At 44.2% G+C, this 23,138-nt stretch overlaps 1 protein-coding gene across 18 annotated transcripts in view; it reads left to right on the top strand.

Annotated features, from left to right (window-relative positions):
- The first annotated feature begins 4,201 nt into the window (after nucleotides 1-4,201).
- SLTM (SAFB like transcription modulator) overlaps nucleotides 4,202-23,138 on the top strand; it is a 50,075-nt gene continuing 31,138 nt past the window's right edge. For 11 of the 18 annotated variants that reach the window (XM_055118075.1, XM_055118072.1, XM_055118071.1 and 8 more), the window contains exons 1-5: nucleotides 4,202-4,385; nucleotides 5,142-5,229; nucleotides 17,038-17,102; nucleotides 19,990-20,187; nucleotides 21,033-21,080. In XM_055118075.1, coding sequence (XP_054974050.1) covers nucleotides 4,224-4,385; nucleotides 5,142-5,229; nucleotides 17,038-17,102; nucleotides 19,990-20,187; nucleotides 21,033-21,080 — 561 coding nt within the window. In that variant the 5' untranslated portion in view covers nucleotides 4,202-4,223. The remainder of the gene's footprint in view (nucleotides 4,386-5,141; nucleotides 5,230-17,037; nucleotides 17,103-19,989; nucleotides 20,188-21,032; nucleotides 21,081-23,138) is intronic. The other 7 variants (XM_055118079.1, XM_055118078.1, XM_055118074.1 and 4 more) reach the window with 2 other exon arrangements.

Here is a 23,138-nt window from a genome sequence, read left to right as displayed (position 1 = left end):
TCCTGAGTGCAGAGCCAGGAGTAACCCCTGACATTGCCAGCTGTTATCCATAGAGAAAAAAAAAAAAAAAAAAAAGAAAAGAAAAGTAAAACAACTCCCGAGGCTGGAGAGAATTGGTTTTTAGGTGTGGCCCCAAAACTAAGGAAAAAAAAAAAAAGAAGAAAAGAGCTCTGCTACTTTACTTTCATGATATTGTGGGTGCTATTTAAAGAATCCAGAGCTATTATTATTTAGTTTTAACAATTTAAATAGCTACTAATTTATAGCAATACATTATTATTTTTGTTCTTAAAATTCATTAATTTTGGGGGGCCACACCTGGTGATGTTCAGGAATTACTCCTGTTGGTACTTGGAGAACCATATGGGATGCTAGGGATCAAACCCAGGTTGGCCACATGCAAGACAACCATCTTACCCACTGTATTAACTATGCAGCCTCTATTCTTAAAATTTAGGTATGAATAATTAATAAAACTTATAAACATAAAAGTATATACATTATTATAACTTTTATTTATAACATAAAAACATAACATAAAAATTATTTTTTTTATTTGGGCCACACCCAGCAATGCTATGGGACTACTCCTAGTTCTGTGCTCAGAGATCTCTACTGGCTGGGCTCTGGAGACCATAAGGAGTTCCAAGAATTTGAACCTGGGTCATAGCAACAGCCACTTTGAGCCAGGGGATTTTTTTTCTTTTTTGGGGGGTCACACCCAGCGATGCTCAGGGGTCACTCCTGGCTCAGCACTCAGGAATTACCCCTGGCCGTACTCAGGGGACCATATGGGATGCTGGGAATCGAACCTGGGTCGGCCGCGTGCAAGGCAAACGCCCTACCTGCTGTGCTATCTTCCAGGCCCTTTCTCTCCAGTTCTTGAGCCATTGTTTTGTTACCTGTCCTACCCTTTGACTTTGTTTTCAGGATGTGATTCCATTACGCTCATTCTTGACATTCTGGCAGCTGGCATGTCCTCTGGAGTAGCCATTCAGGAGGTGCTGGTCTCTTTCTGAAGTGACTCCATTTTCTGATTTGGGTTTTGATTTGTGACCAGGCCAGCTGTGCTCAGGACTTACCCCTGGCTCTGACTCAGGGATCACTCCTGACAGGGCTCAGAGGACCATATACGGTGCTATTATAGAATACTCAGGTCCTTGTCCTTAGGAGGTCCAGGTTGAAAGCAGAGACTGGGGACAAGATGGGCAAATTCAGTAGAAATGTTGAGGAAAGGAAGGTCAGGGAAGGAAGCTGGTGCATGGGGTATCGTTAAGTAGAAGCGGGGGGGGGGGGGGGCGGCTGGAGCAAGAGCACAGCTGGTAGGGCATTTGCCTTACATGTGGCTGACCCGGGTTCGATTCCCAGTATCCCATATGGTCCCCTGAGCACCACCAGGGTGGTTCCTGAGTGCAGAACCAGGAGTAACCCCCAAGCATCGCCAGGTGTGACCCAAAAAGCAAAAAACAAACAAACAAACAAAATAAAAGTAGAAGCCTGGGAATGGTAGAAAACCATTTTATATTTTTACTAGAAAGATGGGCAAGCACTCTGCATTAGGCTTAAGACATGCACGATGGGGGCCTGGAGTGACAGTACTGCAGGTAAAGCAGTTGCTTTGCACATGACCTAACTGGGTTTGATTCCTGGCATCTCATATATTCTCCAGAGCCTTGCCAGGAGTGATGCCTGAGCACAGAGCCAGGAAGAAGTCTTGAGCACTGTAGGATGTGTACCCCGATATCCCTCAAAAGACATGCAAGATGGATTTTTGTCTATTTACTTTTTTGTTTGTTTACTTTGCTCAAGTTTTCTCCAGGATCTCTGCTGAGGAATCACTCCCTGCAGGCTCAGGTGGCCAGATCAGGTGCCAGGACAGAAGCGGGGTCAGCTGTATGAAAGGCAAATGCCCTACCCACTGTATTATCTCTCAGGTCCCAAGACATGCAAAAGGGAGGATAAAGTGTCTAGGATGTTTGAGAATCTTTTCTTTTGTAAATCCTAGGTCAGTAGAGTAGGCCCATAGGGCTCCATTTTCAGGAATATTGTCATTTTTCTCTCCAGAGCTACTCTTTCTAATCTTATTATGCCTATATTTCTCTGTTATTCCAACACAGTTGCTCTATCAACACCAGGAAAGGAACCTGGGTGTGCTATATGCAATCTGTGTTACAGCTTAGAGGTAGAGAGGGAAAAATGGGAGGAAATAGGAGGAGGAGGAAGTTTCTTCACTTTAAATGAGCCCATACTATTGGTTAGTATAGTCCTTCTTCACATGCGTCCACAGAGGTGGGAAGAGACTATCTTTGTGGGAGAGTCTAGAATGAGATTGAGGTTTTATGTCAATTTGGTTAGTAATTAGTTGTAGGTTCCCAGAAAAATCTCTTAAAAATAGTTTTTTCGTTTTGTTTTGGGGCCACACCTGGTAATGCTCAAGGGGTTACTCCTGGCTCTGAACTCAGGAATAATTTCTGTCCGTGCTAGGGGTATCATAGGGGATGGAACCCGAGTCAGCTGGGTCAGCTACATGCAAGGCAAGTGCCCTACCTACTGTCCTATTACTGTTTCCTAAAGATCTTTATTTTATTTTATTTTTGGTTTTTGGGCTACATCCAGAAATGCTTAGGAACCACTTCTTACAGTGGTTGGGGCATCATATGTGATGCAGAGAATTGAAACCCGATCAGCTGCATGCAAGGCAAGACTCCTACCTGCTGCGCTCACCGGCCCCTTTATTTTAAAATATTGATTTTGGGGTGAAAACGATATGACAGCAGATAGGGCGCTTGCCTTGCACGCGGCTGACTTAGTTACAATGTCCCTGGAACTACATATAGTTCTGAGTCCTCCAGGAGTGATCCCTGAACACAGAACCAGGACTAAGTCCTGCGCGCTGTAGGGAGTGGCCTCCAAACTGAAAAAAAAAAATCCCTAAATATTTCCAAGCATTCTTTGAATTTTGAATTCTATGATTGTGAACTACATTTTAATAGAGACAGAGACATTTGGAATCAAGAAAGTTGGATTTCAGGTCTGGTCACACAGCAGGGCAGTGAAGAAACCTTTCCATTTTTTCAAATCGCATGGCTTTAACCCACATCCTTCGGAACGACTGCAGGGTATTTTGCCATTCAAAGTGCATCAGTTGTAAGCCGTAAAGAGCTATGGAAAGGCCAGGCATTGTTTCTACAATGTTCCCTTTCTCAGCCTTTTGATCTAATAGTGACCAGGAAGAGGGGCTGCAAGTATGTATCTATCCACGAAATTTCCTCCCTCATAAATCAGTTTCCTGGTGTTGCGCCACCAAGGCTCGCCTAATGAGAAGCCGGTGCCAAGGGCGGAGTGTGTGTGGGGGGGGGGTGGGGGGTCAATAATCAGCCTGCCAGGGCATACCTCTCAGGCCCTGAAAAAACAACTGTGTGTGCGTGTATACATACCTATGCATGCATGCATATATGGCTTTTCTTTTTTTCTGCTTTTTGGGTCACACCTGGCGATGCACAGGGGTTACTCCTGGCGGTACTCAGGGGACCATATGAGATGCTGGGAATCGAACCCCGGTCGGCCGCGTGCAAGGAAAACACCCTACCCGCTGTGCTATCGCACCAGCCCCGCATAAATGGCTTTTAAGGGGCAACACGCCGCGCCGGCTCCGGCTCCGGGATGATTCGGGGCGGGGTTAGAGGTGCTGGGGGTGGGACCCGGCCCGCCGCGTGCTTGGCCAGCGCTCTGCCCGCCGAGCTCCCAGGCCTGCTGCTGCGCGCCCCCTGCCACTCGCGCCCGTAGGGACGGGACGCGGGCGCCCGCGACCCCGGCGCACCGGCGGCCGCAGCGTCCCTGCGAGGCGAGGCGCGGCGCGCCCTGGGCCTGCGGCCGGGTCAGCGCGCGCCGATTTCCCGCGGGGTCGCAGCCGCTCGCGACCCCCGGAGTCGGGCGGGCGCGGGCGAGGTGGGCAGGGCCGGCCGCCCCCCACCGCGGCCTGGGGCTCCGAGCCGGGGCCGCGGCCACTTCCGCCCGGCACGCCGGCACCGCCTCCGCGCGAGTGCGCAGGCGCGGCCGCATCCGGGTCCCGGCGGGCCTCAGGTGGCGCCGGCGGGGCGGGCCAGGGGCGGGGCGGCCGCTCATTGTGCGCAGCGCCGAGAGGCCCGGCGGCCGGCCCGGCCCGCTCCGAGTCGGCGCGGCCGCCGCCCTCCCGCCCGCGCCGCCCGCCGCCCGCTCGCAAGATGGCCGCCGCCGCGGGCGCTGGGGCCGGCGCGGCCGCCGCGGGCCCGGCCGAGGCCAGGAAGCTGAGCGACCTGCGGGTCATCGACCTTAAGTCGGAGCTGAAGCGCCGCAATCTGGACGTCACCGGCGTCAAGACCGTGCTGCTGTCCCGCCTCAAGCAGGTGAGCCGCGCGGCGGGCCGGGCCGGGGCGCGGGGGTGGGGGGCAGCGCGCGCTCGGAGCAGGGCCGCGCGCCCCGCCGCCCGCCCCCGCCCCGCGCCCCCGCCCCGCGCCCCGCGCCCCCGCCCCGCGCCCCGCGCCCGCCCGGCCTCCCCGGCGCCGCCGCGCGCCGCTGGCCTCGCGGGGACCGGTTGCTCGGGCAACTGGAGCCCGTTACGGTTTCCCGGGCCCAACCGTCTCCTCCGGCCTCGGGGCGGCGGCGGCCGCGCTGCGTCCCGGCCGGCTCACGCCGCTGCAGCTTGCCGCGCTGCCCTTTTCGCCCCACCCCGACGGGGCGTTCTGGCCCGGAGAGTGCGTTGTAGTTGCACTTGGAGGAGAGATTAAGTTTGCTTTCCCGAAACTCGCCAAAGATACTCTGAGTCCATCCTTTCCGCACCCAGCCACTTTTCCGCAGCCCTGAAGGTTGGGCTTTCGGCTCAGTTACCATCCCGTGGGATGATGTGCCGGTCTCGGCTCGGGAGAATTCAAAGGCCAACCTGGTGGTTTTGAGAGGGGCGCTGTTTCTCCCCCTCCCCAAAGTTTCTTCCACTGGGTGTAGTTTAATTGCCTTTCCCCCCTTTTTTTGAAGTTGGTTTGTGAAATGACTGGCAATTCTAATGTCTTGAGGCTTGAGGTTTGCTAAATTTATTTTTCCATTTCATTTTAATAAAATAAACCTAGATAGATCCTGTAGCATATTAACTTCTCTTTCTAATGTAGGCTATTGAAGAGGAAGGAGGCGATCCAGATAATATTGAATTAACTGTTTCAACTGATACTCCAAACAAGAAACCAACCAAAGGCAAAGGTTATTACCAGTTATGAACATATTTTAACATCTACTTTGTTATATAAGTTGCCTCTCTCTTGTGCCACTTGCCCTGTTTGTTTTATGCTACACGTTGCTGTTTCCCTCTGGCACTCTGCCTTCTTGGGTCAAGGAAGAAAAGCTAACGATGCCAGCCAGACTCTGGGTGACTTGTAACCCTTAAGATTTGGCTAATGCTGTCCTGAAAGAGAGACCTGTTTTTTATTGCTCCCGAAAAAATAATTGCAAGTTTCATAATGTTTCTTCCTTTACAACTGGAGACCTGATGAATAAAAAACACTTTAATGTAAGTCCACCCCACCTTGCCCCATAAGAGTATGGTGGAATTCCTACCAAATCTTTCACCTTGGTTCCCTGCTATTTTCTCTAGCATATTAAAATTCGTTAACCTTTCTATTTGGTATTTTGTTTGACGTGGTCAACTTAATTGGTGCTTATCACACATTTCTAATTTTTTAGTGAAATTCAAAAGATACTTCAGTCATATTAGCAAGGTTAAAAAAAAACTCAAAGTTGTAGGCATATGTTTCAGATTTTTTTTTAATTACTTTTTTACTTGTTTACTTGACCAGAATTTGTTTCCAGGATAGAATGATTTTAGTGAGTAGCTACAAATGGTTTTAAGTGAAAAAAAATTAAACCAGTTTTAACCATCTGGGGCCTAGGTTTGGGTGTTTTAAAACAATTTTGTTAAGGGGATTCTTTACTTGAATAATATCAAATTTCTCACCCCGCCCCATTCTCCTTTGCCAATGAAAGTGACAGTGGGTGGACATCAGCTGTCTGGACCCAATTCCTGCAATGCGAGTGTACTGCTTAGGGGCAGTCCTTTTGACCACTTGTCGGTAGACCGTATTGATTCAGCGAGAGTAAATAAGTGAATGGACTAACTCAGAAAGGAGGAGAATATTGTGGTTTTGGTTTTCAGCGCTTATAGATCCCAAGGCCAGGGAAAGCTTGATACTGGCTCCCTGTGTCTTCCTGTGCTTGCAGGCATCAGGGCTTGGGGCCAAAGGAACTTGAAAAACACTTTGAGAAACTGCCTGAGTGAGGTGGGAAAGGCAGAGGAGGAAGAGGTGTAACAAAGTTATCTTGGAGGTTTGGGACTTTTAAAAGGATACTGATACAGTATATGATTTTGAGAGATACATTTGCTAGTTTTTTTCCAAGAAGCTTATGTGGCAATGCTGCTGCTGTATTTCAGAGTTGAGGAAGCCTGACCGTTGAGAAATCAGGACACTAGGGATGAATGCTGTTTCTTAAGAGCAGTTTGATTCATGTCACTCAGCACATTGTGATAGTTTGATATCAAGTAGATAATCATGATATGAAATATTACGGTTGGCTATTGGGTTTTTTTTTTTTTTGGCTGTTGGTTTTAGCACCTAAAAGTAACCTCAGTCTCACCTACTTTCCCTGCTTTTCATAGGAACTTCATTTATCTAACTCTTGGAGAAAATTTCAGTAGGAAAAATTTAAAGATATTGAGCTTTTCAGTATATTTATTACATCAGTATCTTTTTAATGTATAAGGATACTTGATTTTTTTTATCACTCTGATGTTAACAGTACCTTGTAGACCTTCGAAGTTACAAATACATTAGAGTTTCTGTGACTGATTCCTATCGAGTACTTAATGAGACTAATGAGACTATTTTTGTCAAGCCATGACACACATGATAGTGTGTTTTCTTGAACTCCACTGGTCATTTGTTTGCAAATCTTATGATTTACAAAGAATACAGTATAAACCCCCCCCAAGAACTTACTTTGAATTAGTCTTCAAAACAGATACTTATAGGTGACACTAAGGCTTAAATTAATAAAAAACACATACATGACTTTTAGAAATCAAGGTAGGATAAGGAAACCTATAGAATATCAGTAGCAATCACTAGGTTAGGAGGGAGGCTGCATTTAGGTCACACCTGTGGTGGTATGGCTTTTTGTTCAGGGAACCCTTGCATCCTTATGGTTCTGGGGAGCAAAGCTTGTACTCCAGCCCCTCAACAGATATTTTAAACTAAATATTTATTAAAAACAAAATCTTGTTTAATACAATGTTAGGTTTTTTTTTAGTTTAGTTGCTGAATTAAGAACTCAAAAATTAAAGGACACGCAAAAAGTAATTTTGTTTTTGCCAAATTTTATTTAACTTAGAATTAGCTACCTTTAAAATGATTGTATCTTGGTCCTGCCACTTTTTCTTCATTTTGTTCTTTTTTCTCTTTTGTAAAATTGGAAATTTCATTCATCATTTATAAGGCTCTCATAGTTCTGAAGTTTAATCATTGTGTATTGCCAGGAGTCAGAAGAAAGTGCTTTCTATTTAATTAAAGTAGATAAATAAGAACAGGAAAATTCCTAAGGCCTCAATCGGTGTAGAGAGTCTTTGGTATAAATTATTAGGAAGGGAGAAGGACAGAGAAAGGACTTCAGTGCTGTCATGTTAATTCAGGCAGGAAAGTAAATGATTCTCACAATAAGCTAGCAAATATGATTTAAATGATAAGAAAATGAGAAGCTTTTCATGGGCCTTGACAAAACTATTAAGCTCATTCTCTCACAAATGTAGGATCACTATGTCTGTATTTTGTGTAGGGGGGGTTGGTGAATAGGGAGAAGGGTTTGGGCTGCACCCTGCTGTCTGTTTGGGTCCCTCCCTCTGGTGGTCTGGGGTCTGCCCCAGGCAAGTGGCCTAACCCCTGTACTATCTCTTTGTCCCTAGATTATTTCTTAGATGCAGTTATTGCAAATTCAGACTTGTCATGAATGTTGCTTATGTCTTGATGCTCATAACCACTATATTTATGAAACCTGTTTGCATATTGTTAATATGTAGAACTGTAACAGTTAGATGGACTCTCCATTTTAAGTAATATTACATTCTCTGTAATGAGCTTTTAAATATCCTAGAAGAAAGCTTTCCCAGTGGTATTTACTGTCCTTTGGGTGTGTGCTCGGAAAGTGGTTAAACTGGTAGAGCTAACTCATTAGTTTGTTTAGAGATTATGGCTTTAAAGTTTCTTTTTGGCTCACCCAACAATGACATATCATATTCTTTTTAATTATCAGGCTTTAGTGTCACCTCTAAAACTTAAGTAAAGGTTACTTATATGGCTGGTTGGTACAGTATTTACAGTTCTATGTAATGTGCATCTTAACTTGATGTTCACACCTGAAATACATGCGTAATATTAAACTTCAATAGAAAATTTATTTTTTCTTCTATAAAAACAAGTACAATTTTATTCTGTAGGTTTAGCCAGACATCTAGTACCTAAATTTTTGTGAAAAACATCATGAACAGTATAATCTTCACTGTACAAAGCTTTCTACAATTTGTGTGAGGGCTGCAGGGTTAGTTCAGTAGACAGTATGTGTTTCCTGTCTGCTGAGGCCTGGATCTGCTCTCCTTCAGGGCTGCTCAGAGCAGACCCCTCGCCCAGAACTGAGTGGCCTTTTCACATTGCTGAGTGTGGCCCCCAAACCAAAACAAAGAGAAAAACAGTAATCAACTATATAATGTAGGTGTGCAAAATACAGTTTAAACAGTAAGGTTTTTTTGTTTTTTAAATTTGGGGCTACACTTGGCAGTGCTTAGGGCTTAGTCCTCATTCTTTGCTCAGAAATTCCTCTGGTAGTGCTTGGGTTACCATGTGGGGTTCCAGGGATCGAACCCAGATTCTCATGTGCCAGGCAAACATTCTACCCCCTGTATTATGGCTCTGGCCTCCATAACTAGAGTTTGTTCAGATGTATTGGGAAGGTTGAGGAAACTTTGCTTTTAGGTGTTGGGGCCATATCTGGTGTTGCTTCAGGCTTAATTCCAGGCTCTTTGCTTGGGGGTTGCTCCCAGCAGTTCTCAGGGTCAAACCCAGGCCTCCTCCCGTACAAAGTGTCTCTCTGGTTCGCCAGACCTGAATCAGAACCGTGGCCATTCAGAAGATCTCCAGGGTAGAGTTACCAGGTCTGCTTCTTAGATAAGCCAGGAGGCATGAGGTAAGGGTTTGGGTCTTTTATACCTATTTTAACAAAGTTCACATTTATTATGTGCCTAGTGCCAACTAAAGGTTCTTTTGAACTGCTTTTAAAAGTATCTTTGGGGGCTGGAGCGATAGCACAGTGGGTAGGCCTTGCACACGGCCGACCCGGGTTCAAATCCCAGCATCCCATATGGTCCCCTGAGCATTGCCAGGAGTGATTCCTGAGTGTAAAGCCAGGAGTAACCCCTGTGCATCGCCGGGTGTGACCCAAAAAGCAAAAATATAAAAATAAAAGTATCTTTGGGTGCTTTTTTTGTTTTTGACTTGGGGCTGCAATGGACAGTACTGGCAGCTCCCAGCTCTGTTTTTGAGGGTTACCACCCGGCGGTGCTGGGGGGCCTTGAGGTGTCTGTGCAGTGGAACACTGGTCTCTCCATGCCAAAGCATGTGCTCCAGCTTATTGAGCTGTTTCCTTGGCCCCAGGTGCTTATTTTAATTCTTTGTAGAAAGTACATATTGTTAGAGATAGGCAGTTTTCCAATAAATAAATAAGTGTTCTTTTTTTTTCTTTTCCCCAAAATATCACTAATAGTACTGATGGCTTCTCCTTATCCATAGATAAGCAAAAAATTGTTTTTTTAAGAACAAATATCATTGCATTAGCCTTTTATTCTTCACTGAGTAGTTGCTGGACTTGACTCATGCCTTTAGCTGTCCAGCCTCAGAAGTTTTATCTGTCATTTTCATTTCACAAATCCAACACTTTCACAATATAGCCATTAAAGTCTCTGTTTGTCTTGTGCAACTCTCTACTGTTTTACTGTATCAAATATTCTGAATGGGTCAGAAATGCTGACAGGGAGAGGTAAAATTTTCTAGAACTTGAAGACAGTGCACTTTTCCTAAGATAAGTTCTCTTTATGCGGTTCAGAGTAGAGGCAGAGGAAGGAACTCAGGCTTTAGAATCTACTCACTAAGTATAAGACTTGTCTAGGAATTAGAGAAATGATATTGTTAGTACCTGGAATCAGAAATTAAGGGAGAGATTGAATAGGGCTTCGGATGTAAGCATAGGCTTTACTGATTTAATCAACTATTGTGTATGTAATATATACATATTATACGTTATGTATAGTGTGTGTGTGTGTTCTTGGGCCACACCCAGCACTGCTGCTCAGGACTTACTCCTGGCTCTGTGCTTAAGGATCACTCTCGGCAGGAGTTGGGGATTATATATGGTTCTGGGGTTAGGTTTGCAGCATGCAAGAAAAGCATCTTACCTGTTGTACTATCTCTCCTGCCCCAGGTTTTTCACATACTGCAGTAGAAGTAGCTTGATGTCTGATTCCAGGAGTTAACTATTCACTTTATAAGCTCCTGTGTCTTGAGTTAGTCTTCCATGTCAGTTGTGGACCCTGGAATTAATAGTTTGCATTATGACTTTATGTTATATTTCCTAGAGTTTTGTTTTTCTTGGTGCTGGGGGATAAACTTAGTGAGTCATACATGCAGTGTGCACCCCCTGCCTATCCTCTGGGTTTTGTTTTGTCTTATTTTCTTCTCTGTGTGTGTTATTTATTTTGGAATCACACCTGTGGGTAAGTGTTTGCATTGGGCTGGTGTTTTGTTCTTCAGAGGTGCTGGAGATGGAAATAGCCTCCTCATGCAAAGCTTGTGCTCTGGCTGTTTAAACCATTGCCCCAGCCTTGTTTTCCAGAATTGAAACGTTGAAATGACCCTGGGTTTGATTCCTGGCACCAAGAAAAACTTAGTGATTTAAAAAGTGAAAATTCTTTATTTTTAAAATTAGATATCCCCCAAAGTACAAATAAAAGTGGCAGTTGTTAATTACCAATTATGGATCGATTCTACCAACTCTACCAGTTCTTGAATTGATCCATAGGTATGTAATATTTTATTGAAACAAAGTGTGCAGTACCTGTGCTCAGAGGAGACTTTATCATTTTCAGCAACTTAGTTTTATGCCATACTTGATTTAATGGGTAACATTTTGATGCTTGTTTTTCTGTTATTTTTTGCACCATCCCTTACACTGCCAAGGGGCTGCTCCTGTCTCTGTGTTTAATTTAAGGGTCACTCATGGTAGTGCTTGAGGGACCATTACAGTGGGGGCGATTGAACCCCAGCCTGATGCATGCAAAGCAAGTGTGTGAACTCTGTGGCTCTGTTTTGGAGTGATTTTTGGTTTTATGTTTTTTTGGGTTCACACCTGTTGATGCTCAGGGCTTATTCCAGGCTCAGGAATCACTCCTGGCAGTTCTGAAGACCCTGTAGAATGGGCCACATGTGAGGCAAGCGCCTTACCCGCCTTACTATCTCTCCAGCCTCAGTTTGGTGTTAAGTAAATTAAACTTTTTTCGGTCAAGAAAATGTGCAAAACAGTAACCTTATCCCTGTGTTCATACTTCAGCTTCTTTAAATATCACAGGCAGCTTTGTGGACGCAGTCCGGTGTGAGGAAGAAAAAAAGACGGCACGTTCCTTCTGCAGAGATTTAGTCTCAGTTCTCATGGGACTGAACATCAGCGTTTTCTTTTTTCTTTTTTTTGGTTTGTTTTTGGGTTTTGGACCACACCCAGTGATGGCTCAGCAGTTACTCCTGGCTCTGCTCTCAGGAATTGTTCCTGGCAGTGCTTAGGGAACCTTATGGGATGCTGGGGATTGAACCCAGGTCGGCTATGAGCACAGCAAGCACCCTACCTGCTGTACTGTCTATCTGGCCCCACTCATGATCTCTTTCTGCCCAAGAGACATTTTTCCCTGGCACCAGGTTAAAGGTGTATAAAATTGGTATGCAAGCCAAACAAACAAGAAAATGTGTTTGGACACAGTTTATTTTTTGTTTGGTATCTATACCGGGAGTGCTTAGGGACGCCCCTGGCCCAGTGCTTGGCTTTCACGCTGGGGACCATGGGCTGTTAGGGATTGAACCCATGCCTCCAGCATACAAAGTGTATGTTCTGAGAGACATTCAGAAACTACTGAGGACAGTTATATTTAGTTAATAAATGCTATATATATACCATCTTGCTCTTCCAGAGGCTGAATATTGTAAATACTGAATTGTCCTGTAGGGTAGAGGGGTGCTCAGAGCTTACTCTTGGCTTTGTGTTCAGAGAACCAGGGAATTAAATGGGGTCAGCTGCTTGCGAGGTACTTATATTAGCTCTGGCATGAGTTTTCCAGTCCCTGAATATTCTAAATTTTGAAAGATGTCTGGATCCAGTGATTTCAGAAGAATTTGTAAGGACTCTATAAGTTTACGTATCACAAATAATGAGGTGTTCCTGACATCAGCACCCTGGGGAGTATACATGTTTACTTTCAGACCCTAGAGCCTTACAAAGAACATTGCAGTATATTTTATGTCATTTCAGAATAGCCAGATGAAGATTTGATGAGTTAATTCTTTTAAAAAGTTGGTTCTTTAGTCTTCCCATTTTTCTAGCTTTGTTCTTCGGTTTAGTAAGGTGAGGCTTCAGTCCACGTTGAGCTTTGTCGTTGCCTTCCTCCTGCTCACCTCCTGTCCTTTCGACTGGTTCTGTTTCTGCAGCACATGCCGGTTCTTTGAAGGACTGCAGGGCTGGAGCTGGGGGCTGATGAGGCGGCTGCGGGGGCTCCTGCTGCACAGGCTTCTGTGGTGATCATGTGGATGGGTGCCGGGTGTGGACAAAATGCACGAGTCTGGGCTGCTCTCTCTGCAGTGCCTGGCTGCCTGTGGGGCTGTGCCCCTCAGGCTCAGGCCTGCATGCAGGGTCACACCTGCACGCTGGGTTTGTGTGTCCACTAGCCCCTGAGATGCCCTTTTTCTTTTTTCTTTTTCTATTTTGTAAGTGCAAACTGTGCTAAAAGTTCACTTTGGTGGTGCTGGAATGCAATGCTTTTCCCCTATTTCTCATGTGTGACACACACCAGTTAGGACTGTGTAGAGGTGGCCTTGTCCGTGTGTGGCGCTGTACATGGTGCTCCTTATGGCTCACATATCACCCCTTAGCCTTTGTCCCAGTGTGGACTGAGTAGAAATCCAGGCTTGCCATGTGACAAGCTTCCGACCAAGGACTTAGTGCTGAGATCGACAGGCATGTTGGGGTGTGTGCCGTGTGTGCAGCGTCAGATGAGCTGCTGGCTAGAGCTTGCGCATCGTAACGTATAGAAATGTGACTGTGGGGAAAGGTGGTACAGTTTTTATTACAAAGGAAGAAATTACAGCTTAGTTTCCTGTTTATATGTATTAAACAAACTCGGAGTTACAGGTTATGGAAATAGATTTTTAAAAACAAGGCAGCCTGTAGATTTGATGTTTTTATAACCCTGATGCTGGATGTCAAGTGTTGGAGGCTCCATTGCCTGGTGTTTGGGTCTCCTCGGGCTGAACGAATCAGTGCTTTGCAGTGGTGGGTGTGACAGAGCACGGACAGCTTGCTTGGACCTTTGTTGTGTTCTTTTGCCTCTTCTGTGTGTCAGGGTGCAAGGTCTTTCATCTCTGTTTCACATTCAGGAAATATTCTAAGGTGACTTTGGGACCTGGACACTAAGAAAGCATTTTAAAAAGCCGTCAGACTGCTGGGTTTATGGGTTTTTTGGAGCCGTGTAGTCTGGTCTGAGCTGAAGCTTTTAGTAGCTCAGTAATCAGAGGAGCCTCTCAGTGTTCCTCTCCTCATGTAGACATGGACATTCAGGTCCGAGCAGATAACGATGTTGCAATACAGTAATATATGGGAAAGTATTTAGTTCTTGGATGTAACTCAGAAGTCACCTAAGCAGTGATGCTATCTGCTCCACGATTGGTCTCAGAGTGTACTTCACTTTTGCCTTTTTCTTTGCATATGTGGGGGGTATCAGTGCTCAGGAATTACTCCCAGCTCTGAGCTTAGACATAATTCCTTGCAGGTTCAGGGGACCATATGTGGTGCCAGCAATCGAACCCAGGTGTTCTAAGCAAATGTACACCCCGCTGACCCTTCTGAGTTCACTTCTAAGTGAACTAATGTGAAATTCACCATGAGATGTACACAGTGTAATTATTGGTCAATATGTTGATTGAGACCTGCCATTCAGAGATGAGTTCATGGACTGCTTCTTATTAGAATATGTCTTTTAGATAGGTGCTTAGGGGAGGATGTTGTGAAGAAATTAGGACTGAAATGATAATCCTTGTCTTCCAGTTCTGACAGCACCACTTACTAGATTTGGACAAGTTAGCTTACTTCTCAAGTTCATTTTTTTCTATTGTAAAATTGTGATTACCTGTCTGACGTACTGTAGGGTGCTTGGAAAAATCAGTTGAACTATTTTAAGTGCCTTATAAAATTTAAAGCAGTTCATGTAGTAAGGAGTAAATATTTATTGCTGTGGTCTGAAGGTATCCTGTGTGTTGTGTCCCCCCCCCCCCCAGTTCTCCTTTACTGGTTTGTTTTCAGTTTCTGGGCCATACCCAGTGATGCTCAGGGCTTACTCCTGGCTCTGCACTCAGGAATTACTCCTGGGGAACTCAGGACTGTACGGGATGCCGGGATCAAACCTGGGTCTGCTGTGTACAAGGCAGGCATCCCACCTCTCTGGTTTTTCCTTCCTTCCTTCCTTCCTTCCTTCCTTCCTTCCTTCCTTCCTTCCTTCCTTCCTTCCTCCCTCCCTCCCTCCCTCCCTCCCTCCCTCCCTCCCTCCCTCCCTCCCTCCCTCCCTTCCTCCTTCCCACTCTGGTGGGGCTTGAACCAGGGACCCCAGCATACAAAGCCTGCTCCCATAGAAAGCTCTTTTGCCCCTGAGTTTGGCATTCTAGTTTATTTGGAGTTGTGTGTTGAGGCCTACGTCTTTAAAGTCTTGTTTCTCTCTTGAGTGTGTCTGTCTTGTCGGCTCTCTCAAATGTCATAGTGTTTTAGGAGCTCTTTCTCACTGCTTGCTTTTTCAGAGAGGGATCGTCCTTTTTTGTTTTGTTTTTGGACCAAGTGTTCAGGGCTTATTCTGAACCATTCCTGGTAGTGCTTAAGGGACCATATGGGATGCCAGGTATCCAACCCGGGTTGGCCGTGAGCAGGGCAAGCACCCAACCCACTGTAATATTGCTCCAACCCCAAGGATGGTCTTTCTGTTTGGGACAGGAAGTGGGGGCACATCTGGCTATGTTCAGGGACCACGCCCGGCTCACTGGTAGGAAGGTCATCGGATCATTTAAATGCTGGGGAGTGAACCCTAGTCTCCCACATGCAGTGCTTGAGCCATCTCTCTGGCTCTGATCTTTTTTTTTTTTCCCCTCAAGGTTAATAAACACTTCCTGTTGAATAGGCTCTTCTTTGTTGCTCTTGTTACTTTCAATTTTTATTTTCCCTGAAATACAAAAGTGGGGCTGGAGTGATAGCACAGCGGGTAGGGCATTTGCCTTGCACATGGCTGACCCGGGTTCGATTCCTGGCATCTCATATGGTCCCCCGAGCACTGCAGGAGTAATCCCTGAGTGCATGAGCCAGGAGTAACCCCTGTGCATCACTGGGTGTGACCCAAAAAACAAAAAAGAAAAGAAAAAAAAGGAAAAGGAAACATTCCAAGTAAGAAGTGAAGGACATACTAAGTCTACATGTTTCTACCTTAACCAACACGTGCTCAGGGACTAGGTAGCTAAGAGGGAGATCTCCACTTTTAATCTTGTTTTCACATACCTGAAAGGCTTAGTATTCGATTTCTTTCCCCATTAACCACTCACTCTTGGCCAGAGGGGAGGTTGGCAGTAGATGGAGTTGGGGGACGGGACGTGACCCAACTCTTCCTCTTCCTGCACAGCCTGTCCTCTCTGCCTTGGGGTCTCAGACAGAGGTACCTGGCGGTTTCTGCAGAAGTGATTAATCCTGCAGAAGTGATTAATCGGCTTTAGGACAAAAGCATCCATTCACATAGAATGAGTACATTGAAAGCAACTTTTCATACTCAAGTTGTAGCTGCATTTCTGATCTATTGTGAGCTACGGCTCAGTCTTTGTCAATAAACCTGCAAATAAACTTTCAGAACTAGCTCTGGGAAAAACGTTTTCCAAGTTCTAGCCACCAATTTGTAATATTTTAAAGGTGCGGGTTGTTGCTGGAAACGACTCATAGTTTTCATTCTCAAAGCACATTTTGCTTGCCTTGAAGCTGTTAAATCTCTCACTTTTTCTTTGAAACTTACTGTTTTTTTAATCAGTCATTGTGTTAAGTGCCCAGTACTGTTTCTGCTTAGGCCCACAGAGGAAAGCGAGAAAATAGTCAGTGTCCTTAAGGAGTTTCTTTGGTGAAGCAGGATGTACTTTCAGAGTCCAAGCAGTGTAGGACCAGCTGGTGGATTCTGAGGTGTCAGTTGTGGAATTTCAGAGAAACCATTTCCCTTGCTCAAGATGAGAATTAGGTTATTTCCTAGGTTCATAAGCAGTCCAGTTAGGTTACAGAGAGGAAGAACATTTAGGCAGTCTTCCTGAGGGGTCATGCATCTTGGAGTTTGCTCTGCTGAGAGGTGCTTCTCACTCTGAGGAAGATTGGAGATAGGAATTATCAAGTTGTGAGGAAGAGTGTCTCAGCAGTAAGTCAGTTTAGATGATTAGTTCATAAATAGGATGACGATTTGCTTAGCTTATTTTCGCAAAGTAGTGTTACATTGATCTTGAAGTGTTTTGGGGAGAGTTTGGACTGGACGGCTTTCGAAGCTAACAGCATTAGCTTTTGTCAGGTTACTGGGAGTGGAGCACGATACCGCGGGGTAAACGGAATGGTTTTTGCTCTTAAAGTACTGGTTGTTAGCCCATTTTCCTTCTCTCGCAGGTAAAAAACAGGAAGCAGATGAGTTGAGTGGAGATGCTTCTGTGGAAGATGATGCTTTTGTCAAGGTAAAGTGCTCATTACAGGTTAAGACGTCTATGTTGGGCCTAGTATTTGCATGATGAATTCATGCATTTAACCTGAATAGCTGATATGGAAGCATGTAGGTAAAATAGACTTGTGTATCTATTATCATCCATGTTATTCTCAGAAATACAGCCAATAACTTTTAAGTAGAAATGCGAGGCCGTGGACCCAGAAGAGCAGCTACAGGCCAGTTGAGGGTGTTTGTTCCTGGACGACATACTGCAGTGGAGGATGTTGATCATGCATTTTCCATCTGCCCATTGAATTTTGCTTTTGACTATAATAAACAGACTACACTAATGGTAGTCCTTCAGAGAAAATTGCTGATGTGTTAGTGGGTAACAATGAAATTGAGAAATTCATTTTAGCTTTTTAAAAAGAATAAGCCAGATTGCTTTCAGCTAAGAAGAGTTGTTCTCTCAACTGACCTGTGGAAAAGTAGAATGTGTCATATTAGCTGGGGCTGTGGCAGCTCTTGATGCCAGCTCTTTCTAATTATAGGGGTTTGGGTTTGTTTTCATATTAATGAAGCATGACCTGCTACATATTGATTGTGGATCTTCTGTGGCATGTGCAAAATTATGCACTGGTTCCTCTGATAGCATGTATGGTTATATTCCCATATGCTTGTTCTCTGTGTCCAGTTAGTCCATGTTGTGATAGATCTCTGTGTGCTTGATCCTGTCAGCTCATAGCTCTCTGCCTGCCTCTCTCCGTGCACCACACTCAGGTTATCTTCACTCCCTTCGGTCCCTGCTTCACTTGGAGAGCAGTTTGGAGAGAGAAATGTTTGGTTGAGAAAATACCCCAGAATAACCAGATAGTTTAAGGAAATATTTACTTCAGGAATCCATCAACAGTGTTATTGTGTGTTGGTAATCAGCTTTTGCTGTAGTTTTTTTAAGAACTTCAATTTGGCGTTCTGTTATCCTTTGTGGTATAACCTCTGCCAGGGGTATTCCTTTGTTCTCACTGTCTTTAACTGTCTCCTAGTGTTTATATGATTAAGTTAAAGTTATCCATATGCCAGAAAAACATTGTGACCTAGTAAAGGAACTTTCCATTTTCAAGTGTCTTTTTTTCTTTCAGCTCTTCAGTTCATAAAAATGACAGTGTTAAGAGGAAATACATACTTCTATTTGGCATAATAGTTGTTACTTATAGGTACCACAAAGGATGTGTTTGTTTCATAATCTAGAAGATGTAGATTATAAACATCTAGAAGATGTTTCATAATATCTAGAAGAGCAAGAATCTGTTTTCAAATCCTGTGTGTACACATACGTACATGTATATTTTCCCCCAAAGTAGCTTTTGTGAAATACTTGGTAGAAATTAAATGAACTTCCTAGTTTCCCAGAGTGAGTAATAATTTTGAAACTTAACTGGCAGCAGTGCGTAGATACTTGAATGGTGTAGGAATTGATTCCTTTTGTAAATGAAATGGCCATCAAGATAGTTGATATTTCAGAATCAGTGAAGGACTTGGTGATATCCCTTCAGTCATTTCTTGAGGAGGAACACCTTTGCTACCATTATAAACTGCTGACTCCCATTTTTAATCTCCAGTGTCCCCCACTTGTTTTTGATAAGGTTGGTGGGACTACTATTCCACATGTTCTCTGTCTTGAAACAGGCAGATTTCTTCTTCATGGCCGTTTTCTGCAGAAACATCTGGTCCCTCACTGCAGTTAGTATGAATTATGAATAATGAGCTGTTGTGTTTCCCTTTCAACCCAGAAAGGGTTTCTTAGATCTCTAGGAAGCAGGGAAGGGAGAAGGAGGGTTTATTCTCTTCACTCGTTTCTCAAGTTCATAAAAGAGAAAGCTAAGCAGATTGCTGCTTCTCTGTTTCTGTTCAAGTGACAAATGCTGAAGGGCAAACATTTCCCTTCACAGAGACAGTCCTGTTCTGTCTTCCAGCATTGTGGCATTCCAATGAAATAAATCGATTTTGAACCAAATATACTGAATTATTTGCATTACTTTTTCAAGAACACACCTTGATGTAACAGTTGAGATTCTTTGTTGTTTGTTAAAAGTTAATTTTATGTTAAACGGTTTAAGACATTAAATCAACTGTGGCCCAAGGAGGAATCAGGTAGTTTCTTTTTTTTGTTTGCTTTTTTTTTTTTTTTTTTGCTTTTTGGGTCACACCCAGCGATGCTCAGGGGTTACTCCTGGCTCTGCACTCAGGAATTACTCCTGGCGGTGCTTGGGGGACCATATGGGATGCCGGGGATCGAACCCGGGTCGGCCGCGTGCAAGGCAAACGCCCTACCCGCTGTGCTATCTGTGCTATCGCTCCGGCCCCTTTGTTTGCTTTCTTTAAAAAAAAAAAAAAATTATTAGAGAATCACTGTGATGTACAGTTACAAACTTGTGAACTTTTGTGTTTGCATTTCACTCATACAGTGATCCATCCCTCCACGAGTGACCCATCCCTCCACCAGTGCCCATTCACCTCCACCAATGATCCCAGTATCCCTCTCACCATCCCCACCCCATCCCCCACCACCCCACCCTGCCTCAAAGGTATTTTCAGGTAGTTTCTTTGAAGCCTGTCTTTTAAGGCAGCTTCTGTCTGTAACCTGGTAAAAATTAAGTGCCTGCAGCTTGAGGGCGTTTCTAGTGGGTGTGCAGTTAGTGTATTTTTGCATGAGATTTGAGAATGAATGGGAATGTAGAGTTTAATGAGCTGGGTATTGGACCAAACTCTCTTACTTTTTAAGATACAGTTGATATGTAAAGTAAATGATTGAACTTTGACTTTGAGAGTGTCAGAGTAGGGAGATAAATCAACAAAAAACGTTTGGTAGTTAGCCTACTTTTCCTCCAGTTGTACCAAATTTTCTTACCATTTAAAAGGACTGTGAATTGGAGAATCAAGAGACTCATGAGCAAGATGGAAATGACGAGCTAAAGGATTCTGAAGAATCTGGAGAAAATGAAGAAGAAAATGTGCTTTCCAAGGAGTTACTTACTGCAGAAGACAACAAGAAATCTCATGAATTAATAGAGGCAGAAGGAATAGAAGATATAGAAAAAGAGGACATCGAAAGTCAGGTCTTTAGTCAGTTTTATTAAAATGTGACACAGATAAATTAAGTACTAAATAATGACAAGTATTTTTCCAGTTCAATGTAGAAGTCTCAGAATTAAAACAAGATACTTTTATTTATAAACCAGAAACTTGCTACCTAAGATAGTCTCTAAAATTTTTGCTTATTATCTTCCACAGACATAAACAATTTTTACATAGCTGGTATGCTCTTAAGTTGGTACTTATTCTACGTTAAGTTCTTATGCAGCACCTTGAACGTGCTGCTGTGGTGCTTGGACTGTGGCCCCGAGCCCAGCAGCAGCCCCCAGGATCTCAGACACGTACATGTGGCTGTGCTCCTGCTGCGCCACAGATGCTAGCAGTCGTCCTCTGGCTATGCCAGCGTGCCCGGGGGTGGCTTTCCTCTTTCTTTTCTTCTTCAGTAGATTGAAAGTTAGTTGTTTGCATTTGTTTGGTGTATTATGAAAGATGGGGAGAACATGTAAGTTTAATGCAAGAACATTTAATTTGACACATCTTTGAGTGAAGTGGCCCATTTTGGCCTCTTTTGAGGTATGTCCACACATCTTAAGAAAATCAGTGGAATAGGGTGAGTCAGTATTGATAGCATTTATGCATCAGACACCTTTGTTCTCCAAGACTAGTGAAGGGAAGGTGTAAGAAAGAGTCTTTTCTGATTCTTTATTGGTGTGCCTAATTTCAGTCTGAATCATTAAGCACCTAGTACCCACGGTATCATAGACACTGCACTGAGCCCGCACAGGGCATAGTCAGGTAGAGCTTAAAAGCATTCTCATGTTACCCAGATAATTTGTAAAGCAAAGCTATTGTATACCCTTTTACTTAGGAAATTGAAGCTCAAGAAGGTGAAGATGATACCTTTCTAACTGCCCAAGTAAGTCTATGTTTAGTCCTATCAATTTGATATTGTGGATGGGAGGGTTTGGGAAAGGAATCTTTATAATTTTTTAATTTATAAAACTGCCTTAAATTTAATATTGACCTAAATATTAAATGGATTCTATATAAAATATTTTGTTAGTAGCTAGAATTTCTGTTGCCTCAAAGTTACTGTGCCAAGTTTCCTGCTATTTTCAGAATACAAATAATCCATTCTTTCTGTAAAACTTTATCTCTGGTTTCTGTTCTTTTGAAATGTGAATAGGTGCTTTGATTTGGGGGGGGCAGGGGGGAAGGGGGCTGGTCATAACTTAGGTATAAAATAAACCATTTACTGTACTACCCTTCTGTTACTAATGCCCGCACAAGCAAATGGATGAGCAGCGGGCTGACAGTGACCCTGGTACAGTGACCCTTCCCAGTGCAATATCAATGTAATACTCCTAGAAGGAGACTGTCTAAACGTTTAGGAGAGACATTAAGAGAAAGAGAGAAGGAAGTACCTGCATTTGTTAAGCTTGGTTTTGGTATATGTGATATAGACAGTATATATTTTAACTGAAGTCAGACATGGCCTGGGAGGTAGCTTAGAAGCTGGAGCACATGTGAGAGGCCCTGCCTGGTCCCTTGCAAGCCCAGGTAGCCCCTGAACACAGTCAGCCTTGGCTCCTGTTTCCTCCCCTCCCCACCAGTCAGGTGTAACTGACATGAAACTGTACACTTTGAAGCATTGATTGTCTCTTGTCTGTTTCTCATTCTGTACCCGAGTCCTAATCTTGTGTTCTCTTTAAATAGAGTACTTTCATCAAGGAAGGGCTTCCCTTTTTACTTAATTTTTGAGGAGGGGTGCATACCTGGCAGTGCTCATGGGTTACACTTGGCTCTGCACTTAAGAATTACTCCTGGTGGTGCTCAGGGGCCATATGGGATTTGGGGGATCCAACCCAGATTGGCTGCGTGCAAGGCAAGTGCCCTACCCACTGTACTATTGCTCTGACCCTGGACTTCCCTGTTTTAGAGGAGATTAGGAGTCTGATCAGGCCCTTCGTTTTCTTGCAGTAACCCTAGTAGAATGGTATGTAGTGGGACTTTGCTTTGCCTGGCTTGCTGGAATGTCCTTTCCTGTCTCCTGCCTAGAAATGATGGTGAGCCCGCAGTGCTGCTCATGCGCTTACTGATTGCCTGGCTCTGTTACAGTGGGGAAAGAAACTGCATTTCTGGCAGAAATTATAATATTTTGAAATATCCAGGAAGGAATGGTAGGGCTACCACAGTCTCTCAGCATACTGCCCACCTCACTTCTGTTTCTGAGTGCTAAAGAACGGGCACCGCTTGCTCACATGCTGGCGGAGCTCCTGTTCTAGATGACGGGCTTGCAGAAAGGGGGTCTCTGCACTTGGGAGCTCGCCTTTCCTTGCCACTGGGAAGCTCCTAGAGTGGAATAAATTGTAAGGCATGTGGAAATGGTACTATGTCTGAGGGTGCCCCGTCATATAATAAACATTCTGCAAGGTCATGATGGAGGAAGGCAGTTTTAGAAATGGATTTCTTTTCAGCTTTTCACAAAATTGTATGTGCTAGAGATGGCCTTGTTTCTATTGGCTTCTCATAATAAAAGAAGTTAATTCTCTCCTATGGGTTTGCACCAAGATAAGGTTTTTAGAGAAATTATAGGTAACATGAATATTTTCTCTTTCTAAATAATGTACAATGACAATTAAGAAATGTACAAGTGTGTCTGCATTGCATTGCAGTCCAGCGCTTTTTATTTCTGTTTAGTGGCCATGTTGTTGCTACTGTGTACATTAGGAAATACTATATGGGGACTGGGACTGGAGTGATAGCACACAAGGTAGTGCAGCCGACCCAGGTTCAATTCCTCCTTCCCTCTCGGAGAGCCCAGCAATCTACCCATGGTGTATTAGATATGCCAAAAAAACAGTAACAAGTCTCACAGTGGAGACGTTACTGGTGCCCACTCGAGCAAATTGATGAACAAGGGGACGACGGTGCCATGCTACATGGGAACTGAGGATGTGGCTCAGTAGTAAAG

Source organism: Sorex araneus, chromosome 10, assembly GCF_027595985.1.
Source record: "Sorex araneus isolate mSorAra2 chromosome 10, mSorAra2.pri, whole genome shotgun sequence".
NCBI lineage: Eukaryota > Metazoa > Chordata > Mammalia > Eulipotyphla > Soricidae > Sorex > Sorex araneus.
Note: the sequence above shows the minus strand (reverse complement) of the source record. Positions and strands in the feature narration are given on the sequence as shown.